Here is a 27,522-nt window from a genome sequence, read left to right as displayed (position 1 = left end):
ACACAGAGACGTAAACCATAAGGCAGAGGGCTCTAAGAACCGAAAGCCACAGAGGGAAACTCAAACTTGCAGACACAGACTTACACAGAACAGAGGGGACACAGAGAAACATGAAGGACAAGGGATCAAAAGTAGAAACCATAGAGTAACTCACACAAGTACAATAATACAAAACTCACAAAGGATTAACACGCTGGGTCAGGAGACCCAGTACCCTGACATTGGATGAACCGGGATGTTCGTCTCCTCCTGAAGGCCCGCAACACCGCCTTTAGGTCAGGAGATGCACACGCCTACAGTACAGCCAGGGCTAATCTAAAGAGGAGCATCTAAAAAGCCAAACACCATTACAAAAAGAAGGTAGAAGAACACTTCTCCAACTCCAACCCCATACACATGTGGCAAGGACTCCAGACCATTACAGACTACAGGACCACCAAACCCTCCCCCACATCCTCTGATGCCTCCTTCCTCAACGAGCTCAACAACTTTTATGCTCGTTTTGAGCGAGGGAACCCCACAACCACAACCAAAACAGACGTGACACCGGACCACCAACCTCTGACTCTCTCCCCCACCGATGTAGGAGCGGTGCTGAGCAGGATTAATGTCCACAAGGCTGCAGGTCCTGATGGTATCCCCGGGCGTGTTCTCAGAGCGTGTTCTGGGGAGCTTGCAGGAGTGCTCACAGACATATTCAACCTGTCCTTGGCCCACGCTGTGGTACTGGCCTGCTTCAAATCCACCTCCATCGTCCCGATACCCAAAAACTCCGACCCATCTAGCCTCAATGACTACCGCCCAGTAGCACTCACCCCCATCATCACAAAGTGCTTAGAGCAGCTGGTCCTAGCACACTTCAAATCCTGTCTCCCCCACCCTGGACCCCCACCAATTGCAGATACCGCCAGAACAGGAGCACAGAGGATGCAGTCTCCATCGCACTGCACTCTGTCCTCTCACACCTGGACAACAACAACACCTCACGCCAGAATGCTGTTTATAGACTTCAGTTCAGCATTCAATACAATCCACCCCTCACAACTCATCAGGAAACTGACAGACCTGGGCATCAGTTCCCTCATCTGCAAATGGTTACTGGACTTCCTGACCAACTGCCCCCAACATGTCCGGCTGGATAACCGCTGCTCATCTACAATCACAATGAACACCGGTGTACCACAAGGCTGTGTGATGAGCCCTTTCCTCTACTCCCTCTTCACCCACGACTGCAGACCTGCTGATGGTTCCAACACCATCATTAAGTTTGCAGACGACACCACGACGGTGATTGGCCTCATCAGTGACAACGATGAGACCGCCTACAGGGAGGAGGTGGATCATCTGGCTGAGTGGTGCGACACAAACAACCTGCTGCTTAACACTGAGAAGACCAAGGAGCTCATCGTGGACTACAGGAGGAATGCTGACCCACATCCACCCATCCACATTAAGGGGACGGCTGTGGAGCGTGTGAGCAGCTTCAAGTTCCTGGGAGTCCACATCTCCGAGGATCTCATCTGGACGACCAACTGCTCCAAGCTGGTCATGAAGGCTCACCAGCGCCTCTTCTTCTTGAGGACTCTGAGGAAGAACCACCTGTCCTCAGACATCCTGATGAACTTCTATCGCTGCACCATCGAGAGCATCCTGACCAACTGTATAACAGTCTGGTGCGGGAACTGCTCTGCCTCGGACGGAAGGCGTTGCAGAGGGTCGTGAAAACTGCCCAGCGCATCGCCAGAGCACCACTTCCTGCCATAAAGGACATCTACAGGAAGCGGTGTCTGAAAAGGGCTGGGAAAATCATCAGAGACCCCAGTCACCCATCACATGGACTCTTCACTCTCCTGCCCTCTGGGAGGCGCTACAGGAGCCTCCGGACTAAGACCACCAGGTACCGGAACAGCTTCTTCCCCACAGCTGTCAGACTCCTGAACTCTGCCTCCTGACATCTGACCCACGTTAAACTCATGGACTGAACATACACACACCCACAACCACCTACACACACACACAATGGACAACCGTACCCTCAAACACACAATAATAACATGGACTGAACCACCACTCACAACCACTAGCACTTTATATAACCTCTGTAGAAATTATCCACATACTTCAATCATTCTGTACAATACAATAATTTTAATTCTACACTGTTTATAACTTGCACAGTTCATATTTCTGTATAGCTTTTTTAAATTTCATATTTCTGTATTGTTTTCATATTTATATCCTGTTCATAGCCTGTACATACTTACAGCATATTCATAACATACCTTTATACTGTGTACATTATAACATACCCATAATAGACCCATATTTTGTACCCTCATACCTATAAAAGACCCATTTCTGTAATATATTTATATATCTATATTATTGCTAATATATATTTTGTCATATATCTATATCATGGCTAAAGCACTTCTGGATGGATACAAACTGCATCTTGTTGCCTTGTACTTGTGACATGTGCAATGACAATAAAGTTGAATTCTATTCTCTACAGCCTCATCTTCACTGACTGATGGAGCACAACATGAACCTGCGGAGGCTGAAAAACTGTCCTGTCAAACATCTCGCCGTCACCACTCCACTTCTGTCAGCCTTTAAATGAACTGTGGAGATCCAGAAATTCTTTTATTGCTGCCATATAACCTGCATCATTATAATTGCATTAATAACATTCTTTACAGCATTATTCCATTAATAATATTTCTTTCAGTATTGATATTGCATTAAAGTTGTTTATTGAGGATGTGTAGTTGAGGATCCTTCCATTATGTTAACTTTTATTACAGGTACAGCCAGAAGTATTGTTAGGTTTAGGCTACGTCCACACGTACCCGGGTATTTTTGAAAACGCAGATTTTTCTATGCGTTTGCACCTTTCGTCCACACGTAAACGGCGTTTTTGGTCACTGAAAACGAATATTTCTAAAAACGCCTGCCAGGGTGGATATTTTCGAAAACTCCGTTTTTGCATTTACGTGTGGACGTGAAAAACGGAGAAAACGCAGCATCAAAGGTGTGCGCCTTTTTTGACATCACACTGTGCACCACGTTATTGTTTCGGTGAAATGAATTTCTACAATACTGTTACCTTTACTGGTACTCTTTGCAGTGTTTAAATGCTTACATATACACACATAGTTACTGTCCCTCCACACATACGACTCGGTTCTGCTTCTATGCCCCATCTTTGTTTACTATTTCCCACCGAGGCTTCTAGACTTCTGATTGGCCAACATTTCTACACGGTTAGGAATATATCGCCACCTGTTGCTTTGGCATGTTCCTAGCAGCGTTTTCCTTCATGTCTGCGTTTACGTGTGGACGAAATTATTTATTAAAACGAAACGGAAAATCTCCGTTTTCAAAAAAAATACCGTGTATGTATGTGTGGACGAGCCTTATATAGTGGATTGTCATTTATGCTTAGAAGTACAGTATATAATCATTTGTAGATTGAAAGAATGTCTCATCCTAGGAGGTCTGTAACAACTCTGTGTAGCATGAAGAGGGGGGTGCGTTCACTCCTCTCCAGAGTGTTCTGGCATAGATCACATGCCTCTTGGGATCATGAGCAAGGCTGTATCTTCTCTGTTGATATATGGTATAGCAAACACGCGTATATCTGTTTGAGTGTAAGAGCCTTTGTTTATATGAACTGCTAGACTCCTGGCACCAGCTTTGGGGAGTCTTCACGGGGTCACATCATGACCCCCCCACCCCCCCCCACACACACACACACTTACACAACGCACAGGCAAGGTACTCTTTGTGCGTATGTATACGTCATATGTTAATGACCCTATGCATATTGATGTAACCACAATAAAAGGAGTGCTATGGGGAACCTGGCTGAGAGTCCGACGGAGGCCAAGTGGGCGGAACGACATCTGGCTCCGGTCCGGTCTCCCTCATGCATGAGTAACACAATGAACTTTGCCTACTTGGTGTTCAATGCTTTTGTGTAGTTAAATTGTCTCGTTCCAGCGGTGGGCCTGTGCTAGACAGACCCAACATTAATTTTATACACATTGCATTTGTGCTTATTTAGAGTTGATGTTCCGTCCATTAAAGGTCTTAAGCTTCACTGGCGTGACTGTCCAGGTGATACATGATGAGAACATAGAAGGTTGACTGCATGCACACTTACAATACATATAATCTAGGGATGTGTTAGGCCTGAGGCCTTAACTCATTTGGTGTCTCACTGCATTTTACTCTACTTGGCAACAGATGACCAGTGTCAATAAATAGCCCCAGAGACCCTGAGGGCTTAAAGTTATTGCCTTGTATGGAAGGTGTTATAGAAAAGAGAAGTTCTATGTTTGTTTATAGCCATTAAAGATGTGCAAGATGTACCATTGACTGTAACTCACGTCTTTAACCTATTTTAATCTGTAATTGACGCCATGGGGGGGCGTGTACCCCACTGCTTAAAAGTGCTCTTTACATGTTTTTTTGTCAGAAGAAGTCATATGCTGATGTCTCTTCTCCTGTGTAATAAACTCATCGTTTGATTGCACTTTCCTGGGGCCTCCGTGGTTTGTTTCACTGCTCTACATTGATCGATTTCGCAACAGAACCCTGCTCAAGTCTGTCACTTCTATTTGCAGCCAAAAGGAAAAACTGTTGCTCAGTCATTTGGAAAGACACAACATTTCTGAAAGCACTCAAACTTCTTCACATTTGTCTTCAGACACATCCTGAACATTTAGGAACTAAAGAAAGTTTCAAACATCAATCAAAGATCTGAAATACAGAAAAACAACAACAGCCGCAGTCAGTGAACTCACCTCAGAGTCTCCAGTCGACAGTATGGACTCTCCAGTCCAGCACACAGAAGCTTCACTGCTGGATCCTGCAGGCTGTTCTCACTCATGTCCAGCTCCGTCAGATGAGAGGGGTTGGACTTCAGAGCTGAGGCCACAACTTCATAGTGAGTCTCTGAGAATCCACAGTGAGTCAGTCTGCAGTGTTGGGGAGTAACGGAATACATATACCGGCGTTACGTATTTAAAATACAAATTATGAGTAACAGTTTAAAATGTGGTATTCAGACATATAGAGTGTGTTCCTAAACATCATCGTCATCATCAGCAGTAAGTGCTTGAGATCTCACTTTTAAAATCAGTTTCTTTAAACGATAAATCTCTTGGTCTGTCAACACATCATCAAGAAAATTCCCTGATTTTTTTGTCAAGACTCGAGACGACTCAACAAAAAGCTTAAGGTCTGGAAAACAATCCTCCACTTTCACCATCCTGAGGCCTTTGGTTTTCTGCAAGAATTTCCTGATCTCAGCAGGAGAGTACAGATTCTGGTGTTCCTGGCTTAGGGACAAATCACTTTCAGACTCCATACTGCTCTCTCCTGTTCTATTTCCTCTCTTAGCTTTTGATGTTTTTGTACTACAGTGGGCAGGTTCAGAGCTCTTCCTCTTTTGAGACAACTTCAGCAAATCCTCATCAAGCATGTTGTCATCCTCACAAAGATCCTCACACACAGACTCAAGAGCCGTGTCAGCTGTCTGACTGGTGTCAGAAAAACCTGCAGACTGGTCATTAGTCAGTTCCGTTTCTACACCATCAACACTTTTCAAAATGCCAGTTTCATCAGACCCGTTACTGCTCGGAAAAAGCCGGTTTTCCACAGGCGCCTCGGCAGCGGGATCCGCCTCAGCTACGGCGGAGCCGCCCACGGTCTCAGCGGGTTTCGCATGAGCGATCGCCGTGTCCCTACCAGGAGCCCTGGCTGGGACCTGCTCTCCAACGGCATCATCCGCTGGCTGTGTGTTTCTTAGCCTCTCCGGACAGGAGCGAATTAAATCCCCTTCTCCACCACAACCAAAACATTTCATGCTCTCAGATGAAGCAAACACCATGTAGGTGAAACCCTCTATTTTGAAACTGAAAGACAGGTTCAGCTGGCCAGTGGGGTCTTTGAGGATCATAAAAACCTGCCTTCTGTGACACACAACATGTTTGAGGAGCACAGATTCGCACCCCAAAGAGAGCATCTTTATGGGCGAAACTAGTTGGCCATACTGTGACAGCTCCTTGGCTAAAGTTTCATTTTTAATAAAAGGAGGCGCATTTGAGATGGTAACCTTTTTAGCAGGGCTAAGCAACGGGAGAACGGGCGTAAAGGTGTCGTGAATGACGCCGCCGCTTTCCACCAACTCATTAACTTTAGGTACCTTATCAAGAAAAATAACAATCGCACCGTTCATACGGGAGGCAGATTTCACGCTGTCACAGCCCACCACCTCTCCTACAGCCAAAACAGCTTCCTCCACCGAACAATTCACAGTCGGTATAAGTTTGACAGCATGACGGCGTGTCAGCTTCTCAAACTCTGCACCACCCTCAACAGCGGGCATTGTGCCAAGCCAAGCCGGTAGCAAAAGCTACCAAACCAGCCGGCAACAAACAAAACACACCAACAACCGTGTGTCGAGAAAATAAACACACCTGACAGTGAAAATAGAAAAGAGGAACTCGAAAACAGAAATCCACTCACTCCGACACTCCCGTCCCCAGCTCCATGCACTCCGCCATTCACTCAGAGGGAGAGAGAGAGAGAGAGAGAGAGAGAGAGAGAGCTGTGCATCGTGGTGGAAGCAAAACAGTAAAAGTCAGAGTGAATTCATGACAATGTTTATGTGAAGCGTAGTTTGGAAAGATCAAACTAATAGCTTTAGAATCAGCGCAAAAAGGGCGTGAACACAAAGCGCGGACCCGCCGAAACATCAGAATCAGCGAGCTGTCGGCTTTCAGCCCGACCGTGAGAAAGGCAACATCTCACTGATTCTGATCGGCGCTGTGTGTTTACGTCTTTGTGCAGAATCCGTGTTCCTGCTCTCATTTACTGTCTTAGCTGTTTGGTGGTTGTTGAAATTTTGTGAGATTTAACCAGAGATTCTGGCATTTCGGGCAAAAAAAATTATATTAAAAAATCGATTCAGGATTTTAATGAATCGATTTTACGTTATCCAAGCCAGAATCGATTTTAATCGATAAATCGATTATAAAAACCCACCCCTATAGTGAACCACAGGCCTCAGTGTGAGCTTGAAGACATTTATAATGTTTAAGTAGTTTAATGTGTCGGTGCTGACGATAAACACATTTTGAATGAAACTTTGGTAGCACAGAAACAAGTGGCTAGTCTTTGTGACCATATGGATCGGTCATATTACCATTATTTCACCCAAAGGCACCAAGTTAATACTTTCAACAGCTGCAGCAATACACACAAATATAAACAGTACTTGGTGACAACTTTGTTTTTAGCCTTTAACCCTCTGGGCTCCAGGGTGTAATAGGCTGCTTATGACTACTTTTCATTTGGCCGCTATATTTCACCTAGGGCTGGGCGATATATCGAGTTTTTTAAAAATATCGATATATTTTTATATGAGATATAAGATGTGACAATATCGTTGATATCGATATAGTCTATGTTACGTTATAACTATACTTGTGGAGCCGCAAGTTTGCCTCTCTTTCATCCACTTTTGTCTCTACGCAAAGTTACTCCGCCTCGCCTCTCTATTTCACTGAAAACAACTCCCCCTCCTCCCCCATTGCTTCACCTGCAGGCAACGACAAGATGGACACGGCAAATCTCCGTTAACGAGTTACCGCGCATCGCCCCGTGCGTGGGACTGGACGGCGTCAACGTGTTAGCAAGCTAACCGCGCTAACGGGCTAACCACGCTAACGCCATGCAGCCCACATGGGCTGCACGGCCTAAAATCCTTTCATTTTCTCAAAAGTTGACTGCGCGCCTTATGTATGAATTCTGGTTGTGCTTACTGACCGCGAACCGATTTTATGTGACACACAGCGCTCAGAAACCTTTCAAAAAATGTTTTAGTTCGACTTTGCTAAGCTACGGAGCTGCACCGCTTGATCGATTGTTGGAGCATTATGGCTACCGAGGAGCCTCGCAGAGTAATACGTACTGTGCTTCAAGGTAATATTACCGTACTCTGTGTGTGTATAAGGACCATAAATGGCTCCTGTTCAGAGACATGGTTACGAAGCGGATTTCAAACTCCAGGCTGTCAGTCACACAGTAGAAGTTGGGAACAGAGCAGCTGTGAAATCTGTCTTTGTTATTATGCTCAGCGTCTTTTAGTTTACATTTTGACTGCACAATTGTGAGCTCTTTGTTATGCACAAAACGACATTGTTTTATTTTATTTATGGAGCATTATTATTTAATAAATGCTGATAATTTATTTTTGAGTAATTTTTTCATGTACATCTGCGCTGTATTTTAATAAAAGTGCCTGTGTGACATCTGGGACACAGCTTTGACTAAGAACTCTTTTTGTTCTTACTTTATGGCTTTATCGAGATATATATTGTATATCGCCATCCAGCTAAAAAATATCGAGATATGAATTTTGGGCCATATCGCCCAGCCCTAATTTCACCTTTAAAAACTGTTTATCTTGCCAATCGGTTATTTACTCATTTTGACATAATGTGTCAGCACAATTTATCTAAATTCAGACTAAATTTAAAATACAAGTAGAAAGTGATATTTTTGACTGTAAAAACCACAAGCATGTTTAAGGAATCATTTTCATAACTTGAAATGCAAATAGAAATTGGACATTTTAAAAAAAAAATATGAACAAGTTTTACAAACAACAAAGTTATATGATACTATTTACCTAAAAATGCAGCCAAGGCTCAGACGTTTTTTTATAACCATTTCAAACTATTTACAGAACAATCAGGTGCTCTGCATCAAATAAGAAGGTAGAGCTGGGCGATAGAACGATAACGATATGTATTGCGAAATAACTTTTTCTCGATAGAAAAATTTAACTATTGCGATAGACCTCATCTCTCTTGTCCTCTTAAAAGAAAAAAAGAACAGCCAATCCAAATTAAGTAGCGCAGAGCCGAACCAATCACAGCCGCAGCGTCACGTCACGTGACTTGTTACGTACAGCACAAGCGCCAAGGCGCACATGTGTATTTGTTTGGGAAGCAGCCAGCCATGCAGCCCGGGTAATGGAGGAAATGAGTTTGCCGACTAGAGAAAAATCAACCGAGAGCGTGAGCGAAGGTTACCGAAGAAAAAACCGATGATGGTTCCAATGCCGGAGAGCTTGTCGAACAGAAGGGCCACAGAAGTTCCGTAGTGTGAAGGTATTTTGGCTATTTCAAGTCTGACAAAAAACAGAGTAGCGCGCACTGTAAATTGTGCCGAAAGCAAGTCTGGAAATACAATAAAGCGGTGCATGCTCAATCTCTGACTGAAAGCGCTAATTCGTCATTCGGCTTTTGTCAGACTAAAGCAGTGGTTCCCAAACTTTTTTTGCCAGGCCCCCCTTTGTTTTACAAGAAAAATGTTCGCGCCCCCCCACCGCACAAACACATCCTCCAACCACACACACACATTTTTTGCTCCATTGCGGTTTATTTCACACCTCAAACATTTAGTAAACAATTAAGCAAATACAAGTAAACGGCAATAAATTACAGGTAGTAATAAAATATACTACTAACTCTTTTATGCTGCGTCCACACCTACACGGGTATTTTTGAAAACTCAGCTGTTTCTATGCGTTTGGGCTTTTCATCAACACGTAAACGGCGTTGCGATTCACCGAAAACGGAGATTTAAAACTCCTTTTTTTGCGTTTACGTGTGGACGAGAATTACAGAGTTCGTCACGCAACGTCAAAGGTATGGTGCCTCTTTTCACGTCACGCTGTGCGCCACGTTATTGTTTACATGAGATGAATTGCAGAATGGCAGATAGAGACAAAATACTGTTAATCTGACTATCTTCAGTTTTTACACGCTTACATATACACACGCAGTTACTGTCCCTGCATTTAGAAAGGCAGAGGCATCACGGTGTGATTATTTTATGTGTAGTTGTCTTTTTTTCCTGTGTAATAATTTTCAACATTGCTGTCAATACATTTTTCAAAAAATGTCTCTCTGTGCAAAATGGTTTCAAAACCAAAAACAGCTGTGGGATACTGTTTGTCCGTGATTTGAACCGGGGGAACAAATTACGGCAGGATCAGCCTGATATTATTTGTATCCCACTGTAACTTTACTGCATAAAGAGCTAACATGTCCAAAATGTCAGGAGTAGTTAGTCATTACAAGAAGTGTTTGTGAACTAAAAATCAAGAATGTGGGATCCTGTTTCTCCGTGATTTGGAGAGCCCAGCGCTGCTCCCGACGCAGGGAAACTAATTCTGCAGGGGAGACCTACCTTGGCACTTGTGCAGGTGAAGCCAAAGGGAAGCTTCACCATATTTTCTAGTCTTTGGCTTGGAAGGAAGTTGGTTTGGAAACATATGCAGCTATGCTTCATCTCCTGCTTTGCGTTTGTGTGTTAGCAGTGTCCAAGCTTTCTTTTTTTTTTTTTTTTTTCTTTTCATACCGCGCCCCCCCTGCAATGGCTCTGCGCCCCCCCTAGGGGGCGGGCCCCACACTTTGGGAACCTCTGCACTAACGTAACTGTTAAAACTGTTTGAAAACCTAACCCAGGGGTGGGCAATCTCAGTCCACGAGGGCCGGTGTCCCTGCAGGTTTTAGATGTGTCCTCGAACCAACACAGCTGATTTAAATGGCTAAATTAGCTCCTCAACATGTCCTGAAGTTCTCCAGAGGCCTGGTAACGAACTAATCATGTGATTCAGGTGTGTTGACCAAAGGTGAGATCTAAAACCTGCAGGGACACCGGCCCTCGTGGACTGAGATTGCCCACCCCTGAGCTAAGCTATACAACAAGGAGAGATTGAGAATTTCCTTTTAGTTCTCAGTTTATTTGATATTGACAAAAGTTAGTCAATTTTGTCTGTTCTTCTGTAAAACAAACTAAGATTTATTTTTAGAATTAAAATTTTGTTTCTAAGTGGAATTGACAATTTAGTGGTCTGTTTTGTTTTGTTTTCTATTTTGAAACTTAAACGCTTTAGCGGTTGCCTTTTGTGTAGTTTGCAATATTTGCCTTTATTTATCTGAAAGTGAAGCCTGATGTTCCTTAAGTACATCTGCCCTGTTGAACTTATTATGGGAAATAAATATTTAAATCAAAACAAGCTGCTGATTATTTCACATTTTACTTGTGAGCAACGGCACATTTAAATCTTACAAATATAGTTATTTGGCTTATATCGTGATATATATCGTTATCGCCTGAAATGAAAAAAACATATCGTGAAAAAAAAAATCTTATATCGCCCAGCTCTATAAGAAGGCCCACAAATTATTTATGCAACCCAAAAAGTAGTTTGTGTCCACTATAACACAGATGAGAACAGCTCAGGGATAAACCTGCAGGTCTGACAGCAGGTATGTTACTCAGCGTTTACACTGCAATCCGCCTTTGGTGGCTTTTTAGCACCAACTGTGACGTTCACTAGTAGAACTGACACACAAAACAAAACAACAACTACAGTACACACTAACTACACAAGACAACAAACTAACTTGAGACTCCAAACATGGTATACGTCACAAATCTCTCACATATCAAAACACTCTCTCTCTCTTGCCGGTCACTCCTAGAACTTCCCTCTCTTCCCAAACAACCAAATGGTAAATGGCCTGTATTTATATAGTGCTTTACTAGTCCCTAAGGACCCCAAAGCACTTTACACATCCAGTCACACACTGCTGATGGCAGCTACATTGTAGCCACAGCCACCCTGGGGCGCACTGACAGAGGTGAGGCTGCTGGACACTGGCGCCACCGGGCCCTCTGACCACCACCAGTAGGCAACGGGTGAAGTGTCTTGCCCAAGGACACAACGACCAAGGCTGTAAAAGCCGGGGCTCAAACCGGCAACCTTCCGATTACAAGGTTAACTCCCAACTCTTGAGCCACGAATGCCACATGTTGCCATATCATTTTTTGATTGGTCGACATGGTAAATTTTTCCACCAATAGGGAAGGAGTGGTTTTTTTTTTTGGTTTTTTTTTCTTTTTCTTTTTTCACTCATAAGCAAAGCATGTTTGCTAGCGCTCTCCTTAGGAAACACCGTTTTTACCGTTTCTTTCCGGAGTAAACGCCACCGTTTTATTCAGAAAACAAACATCGGTTTTACGTGACCTATCAACACAATTTAAAAGCTGGTATATAGTTTGAAGTCCGCACGTTCGACCCAAGTTGAAATGGAGACTGAGTCCGTCGACCCCAGAGGGTTAATCAGAAAGCCTTAACAGGGCTCTAGACTAACTTTTTGACATGGGCGCACCGGTACGCCTAACTTAAAAAATTTAGGCGTACCGGCACAAAAGTTAGGCATACCGGCACAAAAGTTAGGCGCACTCAAATTTTTCAACCGCTTCGCTTAACACCGCAGTTTTACATGTGCACCTTCTTTGGGGGGAAGTCCATACAGACAATATTCATTTCTAAATTATTAACTAACAATCTTGTGCTTAAAGTGCTTTGTCAATATTGTAGAAAATGTTAAACTTAATCATCATCTTGGCCTCCTCTGACGACCTGTTTGCTGTTGCATGCTGCTGAAAGGCAGTGGGGAGAGGGGACACTTGGGCAGTGCATTTATTGCAGCATAAAGTGTGTTTTCTGGATACACTGCTGCTTTTTCAGCATTCAAAGATTGATGGCACCATGTCAGAGCTGGCTATGAATTTCAGACGGATCAGTCCTTAACTTAACACAAAAGTTATCAATAGTTCTTTTCATCGTTTCTTATTACCCACAGCTACATCCACTTCTCTCAGGCCTAGGCTGCTCACTAGGGCTGGATATCATCACTGATTTCTATAATCCATTCGATTCCGGTTCTCAAAGTCCTGATTCGATTCAGTTTAGCCTCAGACAGTCAGAAATATTATAATTCTGATTATTTATCAGTACTGACACTTGTGAGACTTCATCAGAATTGTGAACATCACAGCAGATGCCTTTGTGTCATAGTAACTGAGAATAAAACACAGAAAAACATGAAGGAGATTTTCCTGGTCTGGCTTTTTATAGCAGATAACCTTAAAATATTCTGCAATATTCTGCAATTTTGCATAATTTTAAGAAGTTTAAATTTCTTCAGTATTGAACAGCAGAAATTAGGCTTTCTTGTCGGACGTCATTTACATGAAAAAGAAAAAGACAGCGCTGTAAACAACGGTAGACTGGTGGGTAATAAGCGAATGAATAATCCAGAAAACAGAGATTTGAGACGGAAACTGTTCTTGAAGTACACACAGGGAGCTGTGTAGGAAGTGTAATTTTTATCGTGGTGGAAGCAAAACAGCAAAAGTCAGAGGGAATTCATGGCGACATTGATCAAATGTGAAGCGTTTAGTTTGCTGCTTCTTTTGGCTCGGCGAATTTTGGTTGGACAGACAAAACCTGCAGCTCAGAATCAGCGCAAAAAGACGGAAACACAGCGCGGACCCGACGCATCAGAATCGCTAAGCTCCGACAGCGTGTCCGTCTGCGGGCCGTCGTGAGAAAGCCGAGAAAGACAAAGCTGATTCTGATGCGTCGGGTCGCTCTGTGTTTACGTCTTTGTGTGGAATCCGTTAATGAATTGATATCGCCTTATTAAAGCTACTCACCTCCCTCTTCTACCTGCACTTTCCACTGGACCACGGCCAATCAGAGAGGTCCCGCCCCTGACTATCTCTGATTGGTTTAGTCCACGATAGGGGCATAATGTGTGTCTGTTGTTGACCACATGGAGAGTTGCAGAGATTTTTTTTTTGTTACCCAAACAGGTGCGACCAAATGTTGGTAACACTTGGTCGCACCGGTGCGACCAAATATTTTTTTTTAGTCGCACCACGGAAAAATTTGGTCGCATTTGCGACCAAATTGGTCGCACTCTAGAGCCCTGCTTAAGTTAGCTAGTTATGTATCGGGCTAATGTTTAAAGCTTTCACTTGAGTAAATTAACTCATATCACTGCTAAGTAATGTTAGCCAAGTTCACAGCATATTCCGTAATAGCGCTGCCATACTGCATCACACTCAGTACATTTCAATCATTTCTCCAGTAACGTACGTACTGGAAAATTATTTACTATTGCCGTTTCTCAATATGCATACTTGTGCGTACTTGCGTTCTCGTGTACTCGTGATACGTCATCAGTCGGAGACCAAGTACTGTTCCAATTCGAAGTACGCATCAAACCGAGTCCCGGATGTGTTCTCGCTCCGCCCGTTTTATCGAGCATGCATCGGTGGTGACTTGTGTGGACTTGGTACAGCTAAATATCCCAGAATGCATTTCGTCCGAAACTCAGACAAAGGCTGTTTCTCAATTCTCTTACCAACAAAAAGGCTCTCAAAACAATATATATCTGTGAATTTTTGCGTGTATTCTTGTAACTTTTTACCCCTGGCTTTGTGTGTTCATGTTTTGTTGTTTTGTATACTTCATCTGTTCGTATGTTGTATACTCATTGTTTGTTAAATAAAGTTAAAAAAAAAAAAGTTTCTCAATTCTCAAGTACGTGAGTACGTACTCGCGTTCTCGGCAAGTCCGTACTCCCGTGCGTTCTCGGCCAGTACGTACTCGCCGAGAACGCGAGTACGTACTCACGTACTTGAGAATTGAGAAATGGCATAGGACTCACCTATCATGCGACTGGAGAACGCAAACTCTGCCATTGTCGTTTTCCACCAAACACTCATTAAAACTGTCACTACCCGATCTGTACCGGAAACCCAATCAGTACCCCGCATGCCCGAAAGGTGTCTACTTCCGGTCGAAGCGTTTTACGATAGTTACGGGTCAGAGTATCTGTTAAGATGTTAAGAATAATAAGTATCTCTTAAAATGTTCCCGATAACGAAACATTTAATATAATGTAGACAAAAACAAAAAATAAAAGATAATTACGGATCAGGACTCCCCGATCCTTAATGCGCATGTGCAAAGTCGGACCGCACAAATCGGGTCTACCCGATCCGTACCGCGCATGTGCAGGGGTTTTCATCTTCTTCTGTTTGTTTAATGGCAGTTTATTCCCCAGTGTTCGAGGATACCGCCACCTGCTGACCGAGCGAATGAACCGTATTTTAAACTGAAGCAGCGTCATTACAAATGCATGTTTAATTTGATTTAGTGATAGTCGAATGTGTTTATGCTTGTCTGTGCGAAGAGGATTGTTGGAATAGTGATGATGATGTCCGCTATCACTGTCAGTTGTCAGTAAACACTTTATCTGACTAATGAATCTTTACGTGACACATTACTAAGTCAGTATTATTAAGTCTGTAATTCGGCACCATTCTTCTTATTTTACGGCGCTGTTGTTCAATCGGGGGAAGCTCTCTGTTGAGGAGAAAAGCATGAATTTGTTTGTATACGGATTATCCATTGTTTAAATGTCCCGGGCAGTCGAAAAGGAGGCAGAGCTGTTGAGAAATGCTAGGAGCTAACTGGGCGCTAACCGTATCATTCAAATATATTGAATGTCGCAATGTTGGCAAAGAGAGGAAGTGACGTAAGATTTGCGCATGCGGGGTACCGATTGGGTTTCCGGTACGGATCGGGTAGCGACAAAAACAGCAACCCACAGGTATGTTAGCGCACTCATCCCCGACTGTCCGAGGGAGGGGCGGGGTCACATACTGAAACAGACAGAGGTGCAAGGCAGCCCAGGCGGGAAATTTTGCTTTTACATTTTGCGACTCATTTTATTTCTCTGTCTGATAAGAAAACTATTCAATCAGATAGTTGTTTGTGGTGAATCAAATACAGTTACACTTTCAAGCACTTTTAAGCACCACATCTGAAATTCAAGCACTTTCCAAACCTTGAAAGGACAACATTAAAATTCAAGTATTTTCAAGGATTTCAAGCACCCATACGAACCCTGCTGTATGCAAAAAATACCCTGCACCCAAAATATTTCATAGTTCAGCTACACTGATCAATCTAATAAACTTAAACCTGCACCATCCTCCCAATTCTGGTATTCTAAAGAGTACTTAGCGGAAATATTAAACAACCTAACTAATAACCAGCCAAAAAATAGGGAACCACCACCCACCCTCCTCCCTGTTTGCTACATAGAAAAGGTTCCTGGTGTTATTTGTCTCTCAGAAACAGTTCATAACTTCAACTCATTCACGTGACCTAAAAGGTAAACCTGTTTCTCCATCACCAGTTCAGCTCTGATGATTCAGTAAGGACATCTCCTGGTTTCATCTTCATGTTTCCCCTCTCACCACATATCCAAACCGACATCATGACCAGCAGCTTTACAGCTGTGGCTCCAACAAACATCAGCTGATACTAGAAATTAATATTAAATAAATTCTAACAACAGCTGATCAAGCTTAAAGGTGCTGCTGTTGATTAACGCAACATCTGGCGGTTTCCCCCTTTCTGGCGCAAAGTGAGCGATAAACAAACAAGAGAGAAAAACCGATCAGCTGATCATTGATCAGTTTCATGATTGAAGTAGCAACAGGAGAGGGAGGCGGAGAGAATGAGAGGAGAAGAGGCAGCTGTGCAGCAAAGACACAGAATAACTCCAGCTTTGTGTCTTTGTTTCACTCTCGCTGAAGTCCGGGACAAATCGATTCCTTTTCGTCTAAATATAAAACTCCGATGGCCAGTCCAGCTGTGGCTCCATAAATCGGTTGTTAAGCTTAATGTGGAAAACCTATACAAACATTCAGAGTTGAACTTACACACTTGCTTTACTTCTAGTTTTCTCCGAGATGAAATGCTGCAGTTTGGAAGCACGTAGAAAGGCTCCAAATGCTCAACCAGACTCACACACAACAGCCGCTCTATCACGTGACGAATACTGATCTACTGTGCTAAGGTCATGAGCTGGGTTATGCCATGTAGCAAGTTTTGTGAGGTGATTTTGTGATACTTCGGATCAGATTAATTTTTTTTTATTTGTCTCCGATATCCGATCCAGTAATTTAGGTCACTATCGGACCGATACGTAATATCGGATCTCTCCGTCTCTAGTTTTTACCGGGGTAAATTGCCATGGTAACATATGCTGTGAACTTATGCCAGAGCAGTTTAAGATCCAGATTAGAGAGCAACAGGTATGACATCACTGCCTCTTGGCCAGTAAGATGCCACCATTCCTGGAGGATCAGTCCGAGCTCTGTGCGCCAGCAGTAGGTACACAGCATGAGCTCAGTTAAATTAACAAAAACAACACAGATGTTTCACGCTGCAACACTGCCCCCTGGTGACGGGACACAACTACAAGAAGCAGATTTTGGTCTCCAAGGTGCTGAACAAAAACACACACCTGGCATATTTCTCTATAAATGATTCAAAATGAAGATTTTCAATAAACAACGATGGTAAAACCAACGCGTGTCCGCTTGTTTATTTTCCACATAAACCTTTCACAATAAAGCTCAAGATCCTGTTGAGACTTTTCAAAATAAACGGAATCACGTGAAAGAGTCTGCAGAGTGTTTACGGATGACAAGCAAAAAGAGCCGTCAGGTGCTAGAAAATAAGCCTTAGACTCAAACATTAGAACAGGCTTTTCCCCGCAGCACGCCGTGTAATAAATGCTCAAAGAAATATTGGCTGTTACAACTTACATCTAAAACAAGGTTAAAACACTCGACTCCAGCTACACGACGCCCAGCTGGAAACACTTCACGCAAGTCGAGCTGCCCGAGATTCACAGAATTTACAGAAAATGTAAATTTTTTGTGATTTATATCGTTGTTGGGACGATAGATCTCTTATATCAGGATATGAGATTTTGGTCATATCGCACAGCCCTACTGATCTACCCTAATCAATGATGTTAATGATCACATCTGGACTCACCGAGCCTTTCTGCAGTTCCTCACAGCTGGAATCAGTCTGTGTCGTCCCTGCTCTGATGTGTTGTACTTCTGCAGGTCCAACTCATCCAGAACCTCCTCTGACATCTGCAGCATGAAGGCCAGAGCTGAGCACTGGATCTCAGAGAGTTTCTTCTCTGATCTGTTCTCAGACTTCAGGAACTCTTGGATCTCCTGATGTACTGAGAGGTCATTCATCTCCATCAGACAGTGGAAGATGTTGATGCTTCTGTCAGGAGAGATTTTATCAATGTTCATCTTCTTCAGGCTCTTGATGACTCTCTGGATGGTTTCTGGAATATTCTCTGTCTGACCCAGCAGACCTCCTAAGAGTCTCTGGTTGGACTCCAGACAGAGGCCATGAAGGAAGCGAACAAACAGGTCCAGACGACCATTTTTACTCTGGAGGGATTTAGACATGACTCTCATCAGTAAATCATCCGAAAATGAAATGTAATAGTAAGGATCATCTGGATTATTTTCCAAGAAGTCCTTCAGCACCTCTGTCTTCCTGTTGGTGTGACAGTGGAACATGTAGACTGCAGCCAGAAACTCCTGAATGCTCAGATGAACAAAGCAGTAAACTGGTTTCTGGAAGATCACACACTCTCTTTTGAAGATCTCTGTACAAACTCCTGAGTACACGAGGCCTCTGTGACATCCAGACCACACTGCTCCAGGTCTTCTTGGTAGAACATGATGTTTCCTTTCTCCAGATGTTCAAACGCCAGCCTCCCAGCTTCAGAAGAACTTCCTGTCAGCCTCCGTCAGCTCCTGTGGACTGCGTCTCATGTCCCTCATGGTACTTGTTCTTCTTCCTCTTTGTCTGAACCAGCAGGAAGTGTGAGTACATGTCAGTCAGGGTCTTGGGCAGCTCTCCTCTCTGCTCTGTAGTCAACATGTGCTCCAGAACTGTAGCAGTGATCCAGCAGAAGACTGGGATACTACACATGATGTGGAGGCTCCTGGATGTCTTCATGTGGGAGATGATTCTGCTGGACAACTCTTTATCACTGAATCTCCTCCTGAAGTACTCCTCCTTCTGGGCGTCAGTGAAGCCTCGTACTTCTGTTAGCCTGTCAACACATGTAGGAGGGATCTGATTGGCTGCTGCAGGTCGGGAAGTTATCCAGGCGAGAGCCGAGGGAAGCAGATTCCCCTGGATGAGGTTTGTCAGCAGCTGGCTGACTGATGACTTCTGTGTGACATCAGACAGCAGCTTCCTGTTGGTGAAATCAATGAAAGTCTGCTTTCATCCAGGCCGTCAAAGATGAACAAAGCTGAGAGACAGCCAGCTTCTCTGCTGTGACCTTCTGTAAGGTTGGATGGAAAACATGGAGCAGCTCCAGGAGACTGTACTGCTCATCTCTGATCAGGTTCAGCTCCTGAATGAAAGCAGAACCACCACACTGACATGTTGGTTCTCCAAGCCCTCTGCCCAGTCCAGAGTGAACTTCTGCACTGAGAAGGTTTTTCCAATACCAGCCACGCCGTTGGTCAGAACCACTCTGATGGGTCTCTGTTGGTCAGGTAAGGCTTTAAAGATGTCCTGGCACCTGATTGGAGCGTCATGGAGGGCGTCCATCTTGGAAGCTGTCTCCAGCTGCCTCACCTCATGTTGGGTATGAACCTCTTCACTCTGTCCCTCTGTGATGTAGAGCTCAGTGTAGATCCTGTTGAGGAGGGTTCTACTTCCTGTTTCATCACTTCCTTCAGTCACACTTTCACATCTCCTCCTCAGACTGATCTTATGTTCATCTAAAACCTCCTGCAGACCAACATCTGCTGAAAGAAAGAAAAACAGAAAGAAAACTCTTCAGTGTCTGAACAACACAACAAGAAGTCCAGTTTTCAGAAATGAGTCCATCAGCAGACAGATGTTCAGTCTTACTTTGTACACAGCTGCTCTGACTGGCTGTCTGCAGTCCAGCTCTGCTTCTGGATCTTTCTCCACACTGGGGACAGGGACGAGTCTCCTGATGAAGCAGACTGGTCCCAGTATGAGGAGATGCACTGTCTGCAGAACCAGTGTCCACAGCTGATAGAGACTGGATCCTTCAGGACGTTCTGACACAAAGCACAGCAGGACAGCTGCTCCTCCTCACAAACACCACTCCTCTTCCTCTTCCTCCCTCTGTGAACACATTTCTTTATCACTAAAATCATTGACTGTCAGTGACAAACATCCAGATTTGATGACACTGTGCAGAAGCTCTGATGGTCACAGAGAAAAGTCAAAGTGGAGAAACTTGTGTTTGAGTTCAGAATCCAAGTTTCCTTTGCTGTTCCTGTCTTATTAAACACAGAGTGATCAGCCTACAAACTCCACAGTAAAAGCCTTCATCACAGAGCTGATTATGTCCTTCACTGGATGTACTGGAAGTTTGGGATCCATCACTTTGAACTGACCTTTGACCTCCTCTAAAAACTGGTGGAGCAGCGGTGTCACATTCAGAGCTTTCAGCTTTATTTTGAAAGAGTTCAGTCAGCAGGAAGTGAACTTCTGGGTTCAGATTTTCTTTCTCTTATTTTACAGAAGTGAAGAAGAAGAACTAAAAGCTTTGAAATGATCTGAGTGATATTTTTGAACATTGCCACCAAATTGAGTTCAGCCTCCAGCAGGAACTTTGTTTCATGATGCCTCCCTGATGATGTGATGTTTAATTACAAACCTGTTTATGTGTCAGACATTCATCACATGAACACAGGCAGAAAAAAGCAGCCAATGAAACAAATGACAGAAACGTGTTCATTCACTGCCATAATCCATGTTTTCTATGTACAGATGTTTGTAAAGAACACGTGTGCAGCGCTTTGTTCTGAGTATCTGCTGTCAGCACACAGAGCAGCAATAACTACAACCACACGTTTCTGTAGATGCTGAACATCAGCCTGGAGGAATCTGACCTCAGGTCTGCACACAGAGGAGCTTCACCTCTGGGATGATGCTGCTTCAGCTCCTTCTACAATCAGGCAGAAGCTTCTGCACCATCAGGACACAAACAGAGAGGAGCTTCTATCCTCAGACCATCCAAGTCCTAAATCAGAACGTGCTCCCCTCATAGCAGCACCATCAGGGTTTAAACAGGACCTTACATCATGTTCTTGTCTCACTGTCAGATTTCAGATTATATCTGATTCATTATGACGTCACACGCTGCTACACTGATCCTGCTGCTTCATTACTGCTGATATTACTCTGCTCACTCTGCTCAGTTACTCTGTTTACATCACTTTGCTCATTTGCACTGCTCTGTCAGTACATGCTGTGCTAATGTGGCACAAAGCAGGTTAACATTACATCTGCACAATGTTTCATTATTGCATTTGATGATTGTTTCTAATGTTTTGTCCAGTCACAGGAGCAGCTCAGCACATTTCACTGTGTTGGACGTGTTTGACGATGCCTGTGACAAATAAACAGCCTCGGACTCTTCAATCTTCTTCTTTCTTTGGAGATCAGCTCAGTGGCCTGTTGAGACCATCTTTCTGTTTCTGATGACTCAGTTCAGATTATTATCCTGATACTTTCTTTTAAAATGTGATGGAATCATTTATCTGATGTTCTGACACAAATACACCAAAACAGTCCCAAACAGCAGAAACCACCATGTTACACACAGTGGAATAAAATACAGGCAACTAAAAATAAAAACACTTTTAAAATATAAACTAAAATTACAAAGTGGTCACAGAATTTCAAACACCCATAAATGAGTCAGCAGATCTCTTACATGGTCAGCTGAGCTCCATGACTGAAGAACTTTGTTGCTGCAGGTTCATGACTGAAGTATGGAGGAAGTATCTCTTTGGACCAGTCACTCCTCACAGACACACAGCTGGATGCTGGAGACTGTGACCTCTGACCTCTGCAAACACAAACACATCACATTCATATCACATGAATTACTGATTAATCTCTGTCTAAAATCTATGAAGCAGCTGCAAACACACAAACTGGATGATGTGATGGTTTCTGTCAGTAGTAGTTGTCTCAGATTAGAGTACAGACGGCTGCAGAGAAGAAATCATTAGAATCTTACATGGTCAGCTGAGCTCCATGATTGAAGAACTTTGTTGCTGCAGGTTCATGACTGAAGTTTGGAGGATGTATGTCTTTGGACCAGTCACTCCTCACAGACACACAGCTGGATACCGGAGACTGTGACCTCTGACCTCTGCAAATACAACCACATTGCATCCATTTCACATCGATTAGTAAACCACAAAAAGCAAGGAACACAGTATGAAGGCAAACTTCTGGCTTCAATATCATTCAATAGGTCAGGTAGAAACTGTTCTCAGATTTGATTCATGTTTTTCTAAAAAAATATACCATGAGGTCAGGGGTCAGCGACCTTTAGGACCAAAGAGCCATTTGGACCCAGTTTCCAGGCAAAAGAAAACTCTGGGAGCCGCAAATACTTTTTAACATCTAAATGAAGATAACACTGTTATTGTTTTTTACCTTTATGCTTTGCGTGAACAACTAAGGTGTGTTGCTTATGAAATCCATGAAGTGCTACAGAGAAAATTACATGTTATTCATGTAATGAACACATTTTGAACTCTTAAAGAAATAGAAGCAAAGACGCTGAACTAAAATGATCCAGCAAACAAAGCTGTGAGCTGCCCTCATATCTCCTTTGGGCTTTTGGAGCCTTGAACTGACTTTTAAAAGAAAATTGGAAAAAGCTGCTGAAAATGAAAAAAAGATGTTTGCAAAATTCTGCCTAAATATGTATTTACCAGGTTAATGTGTGTGGGGGGGGCGTGGTCTGCAGCTGCAGGGGAGGCGGACGCACCTGAGCGGCACCTGCAATCACGCCTCGCCGCCTTAACGTCTGTGCTGTTGTTGGTGTGTGTCGGGCTGTGAGCTGCAAAGCTACAGCCGGCTGTGTGCGTCAGCAACCGTGTGTGAGAAGCGTGTTCATGCAAACATGGTCGCGTCTGCCTGACACGTTCACAATGGGACTCCTGAACCTCTGCGCACAGCGTCTGCAGATCCAGGCTGTACGAGGTCACTTTCATCTCTACAGGATGTCAGCTGTCGTCTGTGAGGCGTGAGCGTGTTTGTTTGTAACATCGTTCACGGAGGAGCTACTGACATCATGTGGATCCAAGATCCATAACTGGCCTACCTGGGGCTGAAAGTCTCGATAAATGCACGGTGTTTCTGCGGGAACACTGGCTTCCACGACTGTGACGCTTATTTGAGCAATGAAAAAAATAATAGAATAGAATTTTAGTTTTATATTTCAATATCACAATAATCTTCAAATTTAGAAGTTAAAAAGAACTAACATAAATAAAACACATTTCAGCTAAATACTGATTTATTTTCCCAAACCACGCGGAGCCGCAGGCTGCCGACCCCTGCATTAGTGTTAGTCGGTGTTGCCACTGAACTGAAAACAAAAGATTTTGGTCCAAAGAAACAGAGTCACTATTAATACAACCCCCCAAAAAGAGCCATGTAGACCCCGGGCTCTGTGGGTCTGGTGCTCGGAGCTGGTTCCTGTGATGCCATGATTACTGCCTCTGTGCTGTCTTTCAGTCCAGCTTTGCTCAGCCACTGGTAGGACTTCTGGATGTCAGCCACTTCCTCTCCTGCTGCTGGTGCAAACTGTGTTGTTCTGACTTTCATTGGACGTCTTTGTCCAAAGCGACAGATGAAGGGCAAAGTAGATGCATTTGCATCAGCAGGAAAATACGCCCCAAACTAGCATCCTCATTATACAACTTTAACAACTGCCACTAAATTATACTTCATACACAGATCAGTGTGAGGTCAAGTTATGATGTCACTGGCAGAACACGTTTATATAAACAACCTTTGACCTCTGAGTCAGCAGATCTCTTACATGGTCAGCTGAGCTCCATGACTGAAGAACTTTGTTGGTGCAGGTTCATGACTGAAGTATGGAGGAAGTATCTCTTTGGACCAGTCACTCCTCACAGACACACAGCTGGATACTGGAGACTGTGACCTCTGACCTCTGCAAACACAAACACATCACATTCATATCACATGAATTACTGATTAATCTCTATTTAAAATCTATGAAGCAGCTGCAAACACACAAACTGGATGATGTGATGGTTTCTGTCAGTAGTAGTTGTCTCAGATTAGAGTACAGACGGCTGCAGAGAAGAAATCATTAGAATCTTACATGGTCAGCTGAGCTCCATGATTGAAGAACTTTGTTGCTGCAGGTCCATGACTGTAAGGTGGAGGTGTTTGTGTAACCCCGTCACTCCTCACAGACACACAGCTGGATGCTGCAGATGCTGCTCCGTCCTCTTCCTCCATCTTCTTGATGTCAGGGTGGAGTTAGTCTGAGAGGTGAACACACACACTCAGAGGTGCTGTTGTACTGGAAGCATCACACTGACAGGTTTCTAATGTTGGAGCTTTGGCCCTAAAGTCCAAACCAGTTATTTTAGAGGCTCAAAGTCTTTAAAAAACACCAAAACCATCACATTATTTAATAAGTACATGATCAGGTGGATGAAGGAACTCCGTGTGTTTGGGATCATCATCATGGTGAGGAGCCCACATGTTACGGCTCCTTTGGAGAGAAGCTGAGGATCACTGCAGGAAGTGAGCTCATGAAACCAAAGTGCTGTTTGTGAGCAGGATGACTCTGTTATTGGACCTGCTCTGTGTTCTACATATGATCAATACTTCAAATACCTGTAAACATGTCATCTTATATTTGTTGCACTTGGTCACATCTGTCTTTAAAAATAGATTTTAATTTCACTGAGAGTTCTTTTCTACCTTTATTGATTTATTTTGGAATAAACTGCCTGCAGCTTCTGCTCTGTGACAGGAAACTACTGTCAGGCTCAAAATGACTTCAGATTATTCATCACAGAGTTTATAGATCACAGGACACGTTACAGTTTTACTGTCGATGTTTTAGCTTAAAAGAATGACGTGAAAAGGTCTTACTGTGAATTCGCGCGCTCATTGGCCAATAACTTGAGACTGACAGGTTGTTATCCAATCAGCGTGCGGCCTCACACGGACATAAAACTCTTAAAGTTTGTTTCTGAAGGATTTTCAGATCAGACCTGATGTTTCTGCTACAGCCTGTTTACCGATATAATCAATATCAGATATCAGAGCAACAGAAACGTCGGTGATCAGGACGCCGGGACTGAGAACAGGAAGTGGCTCAAACAGTTTAAAGTCAGCCTGAAATGAGTTTCTGTCGCCATTTTAGTTTTTAAAAATGTCGTGATAAGGGCGGGTCTTACTGCGAATCTGCGCGCTCATTGGCTAATAACTTGAGATTGACAAGTCGTTGTCCAATGAGCGCGCGGCCTCTTCCGACATAAGGTAATTTCCTTTGAAAAACCAAAGTCTGATTATTTTTGCCTCCACGGACGGAGCCTGTTGCTCCCGCCACAGAGACACAGTAATGTCAGAGCGGTGTTAACACTCACCTGCCTCAGCACAGCTCTCACTCTCCTCCTGCTCTCTCACACTAAACGGAGGCTCAGCTAAACTGCGCACTTCGCTTCACTTCCTCTCTACTTACAGGAAACCAGCGCTCAGAGGACCGACCGGCCTCACGTTTCACCCACAGACACGAACAGCGTGGAATTATTTTATGTCATAAGAAGAAACATATTCATGTTAACACTCACCTGCCTCAACTCCACCTTCCTCCTCCTGCTGCTCTGAACGGAGGATCAACACTAGTGATGGCCCGCGTGAAGCTGACGCTCCGGAGCGTGTGTCGAAAAAAACAACACACTGGTTCAGAAGCACTGTGTCGAGGCTTGCTTCGTTTGGCAAAAGTCACGTGACCAGTGACGTCCGAAGCTTCATTACGCACGTAACTGCTTCGGTACCTGATTCAAATGGATATAAGGAAGTGAATCACTCACGGGATTTTGAGTTGATTTTGCTCAATTTATTTTATCTGCACAAGTGAAAAACTTGAAATGTCCAAAATCATCTTTTCATAATGTAAATATCATTACAGCATATGACTTTAGAAATACTTCCATGTGAATTAAAGCTAATAAAGACTAAAAAAATTTATTTGACACTATACGTAAATTACATTGCTACACATTTTAGAAAATCGTTTTGTTTATTGTTTTTAGGTGATAGTCTGCAGGACCCATAAGTTGGCATATCTACTAACTTGCAGTGTAGTTCCTGCACTCCACAGCCGCTTCTGTTCCATGCGAGAGGATTTTCTCTTGGGCAGGAGAAATTATTTCTAAGAAAAGAAACAGACTCGGCCAGCGCACAGTAAAACTAATCCTCTTTTTAAATGAAAATAACAAAAAGGCTACCTTACATAGATCATGTTTTTACTTTGCAAGTTCATGGTTAGGGATGGGTTTTGATCATCGCTTTTCTGATTACAATCCATTCTAAATTGAATAAAGTGATATTGATTCATTAAAATCCTGAGTCGATTTGTAAATTAAATGTTATTTTGCGTGAAATGCCAGCATCTCAGGTTAAACCTCACAAAATTTCGTCAAACACCAAACAGCTAAAACATACAAACGTAAACACAGAGCGCGGACCCGACGCGTCAGAATCAAATTTTGATGTGTCGGCGGGTTCGCGCTGTGTTTACCTTTTTTTCCCCCGCTGGCTTCTGAAGCTGCAGGTTTCATAACTCTCTGTTTACATCTCTAATTAAGTCTCATTAGTGTCAGCTTTCTTTTAATAGATACAAAAATATGGATATATACTGATAAATGATCAGAATTGTAATATGTCTGAGGCAAAACCTTCCAGATTCCAATCAAATTGAATCGGATCCTGTATCGAATCAAAATTATTCTACAAATCAGTGACGATACCCAGCCGTACTCAGCCCCCTAAGCATTTTCCCTTTCCAGTTCACAATCAATCCTACCCCTAGGTCAAAAATATGGATAGGACAATTGGCATAATCTAACAGTTTGTATGAACATACCTGTCCAGCTGTCCAGTGATTAAATGCACAAGTAGATGGAGGCAGGACTTCATAGCAGGAGCATACTCCATAGTGTGCTGTACATTATCATATGTATATTATATATATTGCTCACTTATTGTATTTACCAACATCAAGGAGTCATAAGCAAAGAAAGGCCACACCATGGTGCATGTTTCATAAGGAAAGTTTATTGATCAAAATGTATTAAGCAAATAAGCATTACAAATTTTTCAGCCCCCAATCGAGGAAAAAATAACAATTACATGTTCAAAGCAACGCAACGGTGGCGCAATATCAGAGAGAACTCCACTCTGTGGAGTGAGCAGTGATAATTAAGCAGTCCGTTTAATTTTGCAGATTCAAGCTGCTCTTCATAATTTTCGCCACCAGATGTCACCGGAGAGGACTGTGTTGAAAAGCTTCGAGTAATGAACCGTTTTTCAATACAAGCTTCAGTGCTTCAGAAAGCTTCATTTGGCCATCACTAATCAACACTTTCACTTTCACTGCTCCGCCCTAAACACAGAGGATGTTGGGACTTGTAGTTTTTACCTTGTGTGATATTTATGGCTGTGACACTAAATCACAGCATGAAGACTTCCTGCAAACATGTCACAGGCGATAAAAGTTTCACATTAAAGCTGAAGGTATTTTTCTGTCTCATGTTCAATAAAAAGTGAGCTGGAAAACTGAAGAACAGATTTCAGATGTTCCCTGCAGAGTTTCTGCTGCTCGG

At 43.3% G+C, this 27,522-nt stretch overlaps 1 protein-coding gene across 1 annotated transcript; it reads right to left on the bottom strand.

Annotated features, from left to right (window-relative positions):
* Positions 1 to 278: 278 nt before the first annotated feature.
* On the bottom strand, positions 279 to 25,637 carry LOC116325282. Its single transcript, XM_039600274.1, has 9 exons — positions 25,486 to 25,637; positions 24,000 to 24,165; positions 23,691 to 23,825; positions 21,870 to 22,004; positions 21,561 to 21,695; positions 19,739 to 19,960; positions 17,810 to 18,478; positions 4,812 to 4,985; positions 279 to 315 (listed from the first exon to the last, which is right to left on the bottom strand). Exons 2-9 carry the CDS (start codon positions 24,137 to 24,139, stop codon positions 294 to 296), a joined length of 1,632 nt encoding a protein of 543 aa, XP_039456208.1. The 5' UTR covers positions 24,140 to 24,165; positions 25,486 to 25,637; the 3' UTR covers positions 279 to 293.
* Positions 25,638 to 27,522: the final 1,885 nt, after the last annotated feature.

This window comes from Oreochromis aureus, linkage group 3 (assembly GCF_013358895.1).
Source record: "Oreochromis aureus strain Israel breed Guangdong linkage group 3, ZZ_aureus, whole genome shotgun sequence".
Classification (NCBI taxonomy): Eukaryota; Metazoa; Chordata; class Actinopteri; order Cichliformes; family Cichlidae; genus Oreochromis; species Oreochromis aureus.
This window is presented reverse-complemented; position numbering and strand designations above follow the sequence as displayed.

Excerpts from the sequence above, each read along its gene's own strand:
- LOC116325282 (XM_039600274.1), bottom strand. The coding sequence starts at position 24,139 with ATGGAGGAAGAGGACGGAGCAGCATCTGCAGCATCCAGCTGTGTGTCT. Across the intron at positions 19,961-21,560 it reads CATGGAGCTCAGCTGACCAT|AGGGAGGAAGAGGAAGAGGA; the intron begins GTAAGAGATCTG and ends ATGTGTTCACAG. Across the intron at positions 18,479-19,738 it reads AGCTGGACTGCAGACAGCCA|AGGCCTCGTGTACTCAGGAG; the intron begins GTCAGAGCAGCT and ends TGGATGTCACAG.